Source organism: Penaeus vannamei, chromosome 37 (genome assembly GCF_042767895.1).
Source record: "Penaeus vannamei isolate JL-2024 chromosome 37, ASM4276789v1, whole genome shotgun sequence".
In the NCBI taxonomy this organism is placed as follows: domain Eukaryota; kingdom Metazoa; phylum Arthropoda; class Malacostraca; order Decapoda; family Penaeidae; genus Penaeus; species Penaeus vannamei.
In genome coordinates, this window is record NC_091585.1 from 11,365,421 (window position 1) to 11,367,920 (window position 2,500).

At 45.3% G+C, this 2,500-nt stretch overlaps 1 protein-coding gene across 5 annotated transcripts in view; it reads right to left on the reverse strand.

The window, feature by feature from the left end:
- Positions 1-2,500, reverse strand: part of LOC113819188 (uncharacterized) — a 46,454-nt gene that overhangs the window by 29,273 nt on the left and 14,681 nt on the right. For all 5 annotated transcript variants that reach the window (XM_070115381.1, XM_070115382.1, XM_070115383.1 and 2 more), the window contains exon 4: positions 1-400. This exon is cut by the window's left edge and continues 2,883 nt beyond it. In XM_070115381.1, coding sequence (XP_069971482.1) covers positions 1-400 — 400 coding nt within the window. The remainder of the gene's footprint in view (positions 401-2,500) is intronic.

A 2,500-nucleotide genomic window follows, 5' to 3' on the forward strand; every position in this document is an offset into this window, starting at 1 on the left:
GAAGATCGTCGTCGTCGTCGTCGCCGTCGTCACACGATGGGAAGCCTCTGGTGGAGGAATCAGCGAAGGGGGTCCTGGGTTTGCCCCTCCTTCGTCCCCTGGGGCTGTCCAGGGCCGTCGAAGAGACCCATTTGCGGGTGTGGAAGCCCCCTCCTCTCCCCCTCCCTGCGCTTCCTCCTTCTTCCTCGTAAAAGACGCCCTCTTTGCTAGTCCCAAGCCTCTCCAGGTGATCTGAGCTGAGGTATCGAAGGCGGAGCTCCGGCGCGTCGCTCCAGAAGGGTGAGGTCTCGTCAGACTCGAGGAACAACTCGACCGCGAACTTGTGGGGGACAATATGGAAGGGGTCCACCTTATAATCCCGCTCCCGGGGCTCCAAGCGGCCGCTCACCACGTCCAGAACCTGCAACGTTAAACGCGGGTCACTACAAAATGAACACCTCACACACAATACCACGACACGTCTCCATTTACAGTCACTCAGTCTTGCTCAAAGGACAATCTGCAATCAAAATCCCCTACTTTGGAAAAATAAATAAATAAAATAAAATGCAGCGACAGACAGTAACCGAGGTACAAACCACAGCCAACTAGAAATGAATGAACAACAAATGATACCCTTACTCCCACGTCTCCTTCCAACCAATCAACACCCAGTCCTCCCAGCCAATCACGTGACCCGTCACCATAGAAACCACCTTATTAGAAACCCAGAGAACCAATGGTAACACTCAGCACCCGACGAACCGCGTGTCACGGAGGGAGACGCCGAACCCTCAGAACAACAGATGGAACAGCACGGGCGAGAATGATCTTATCTTTATTGATGTTTCCGTAGCGGGTAATTTGGGGACACTTCGTCCAGCAGCGGGAGGAGAGTTGGGGTTACGGGGTCTACGCGATGGAGGGGGGGGGGATTTTTTTCCTTTTTTTTGGGGGGATGGATTTTTTTTTTTTGGGGGGGGGGAGCTATTTAAACATGTGGTCGTTGCTTTCTGGGATTTTGTCTTTGGTTGGTCTGGATGGTTAGTGCTTGTCGCATGTCTGTCTGTCATGTTTGTCTTTTGTCTTTTTGCTGCTCTCTCTCTCTCTCTCTCGCTCTATCTATTTGTCTGTCTATCACACACATACACACACAAACACACACACACACACACACACACACACACACACACACACACACACATACAGACGTACATACACACACAAACACGCACACACTTTTTACCGCTCTCTCTCTCTCTCTCTCTCTCTCTCTCTCTCTCTCTCTCTCTCTCTCTCTCTCTCTCTCTCTCTCTCTCTCTCTCTCTCTCTCTCACACACACACACACACACACACACACACACACACACACACACACACACACACACACACACACACACACACACACACACACACATACACACACACACAGAGCGAGAGAGAGAGAGAGAGAGAGAGAGAGAGAGAGAGAGAGAGAGAGAGAGAGAGAGAGAGAGAGAGAGAGAGAGAGAGAGAGAGAGCGAGAGAGAGAGAGAGAGAGAGAGAGAGAGAGAGAGAGAGAGAGAGAGAGAGAGGTTTAATTCCGAGAGTAGGCTTCAATTCCTCAAGAGAATCCCCGAAGGCGTTTCAAATCTCCCTCCAAACTCAAGCGTGACGTCATATGTAAACAAACCCGACATGCAACGAAATAATTATCCGTGAAGTGAAGGTATGGGACAAAAATTTACATATAAATAATTTCAGATTAGTTTCTTTCGGTGTTTTGTTGGAACGAAAAAAGTATTAGCTTCGGCACATGCGGTAAATAACTTCCTACATAATAAATAAATCAATGAAGGTGTGATTCCTGTTTTTAACCGTTATTTTTTCACCCTTTAAAAACTCTAACACGTGTTAAATTATTGTGAAAAGTAGCCATATCTGATAATAAACGTTTCACAAGAACTCAAACAAAAATATTCTTTGTAATCTTAATGTTGTCGATCAAGAAGTTTGATTCACGAACCCATTTCAGGTTAAACGAGCGTTCTGCGTTATACAAATATAGCTATATACAAATATCGTTATACAAATATGGTTATACAAATACAATATATATATCTGAGGGTCATAAAATCAGTCAACGATCACAGGCACTTTAAATAAGAACCAGAAACATGTTAATGGGACGAATGGTGAATCTTGACTTATTGGCCACTACACCATAAAAAGGAACACTCCCTAAAGAACAATAACATCCAATCTTTCCAGAATTCCCCTTATCTTTAAAGGACTCCCCTTATCTTTCCAGAACTCACCTTATCTTTCAAGGACTCCCCTAATCTTTAAAGGACTCCCCTTATATTTAAAGGACTCCTCTTATCTTTCAAGGACTCCCCTTATCTTTAAAGGACTCCCCTTATCTTTCAAGGACTCCTCTTATCTTTCAAGGACTTCCCTTATCTTTCCAGAACTCCCCTTATCTTTAAAGGAATCCCCTTATATTTAAAGCACTCCCCTTATATTTAAAGCACTCCCCTT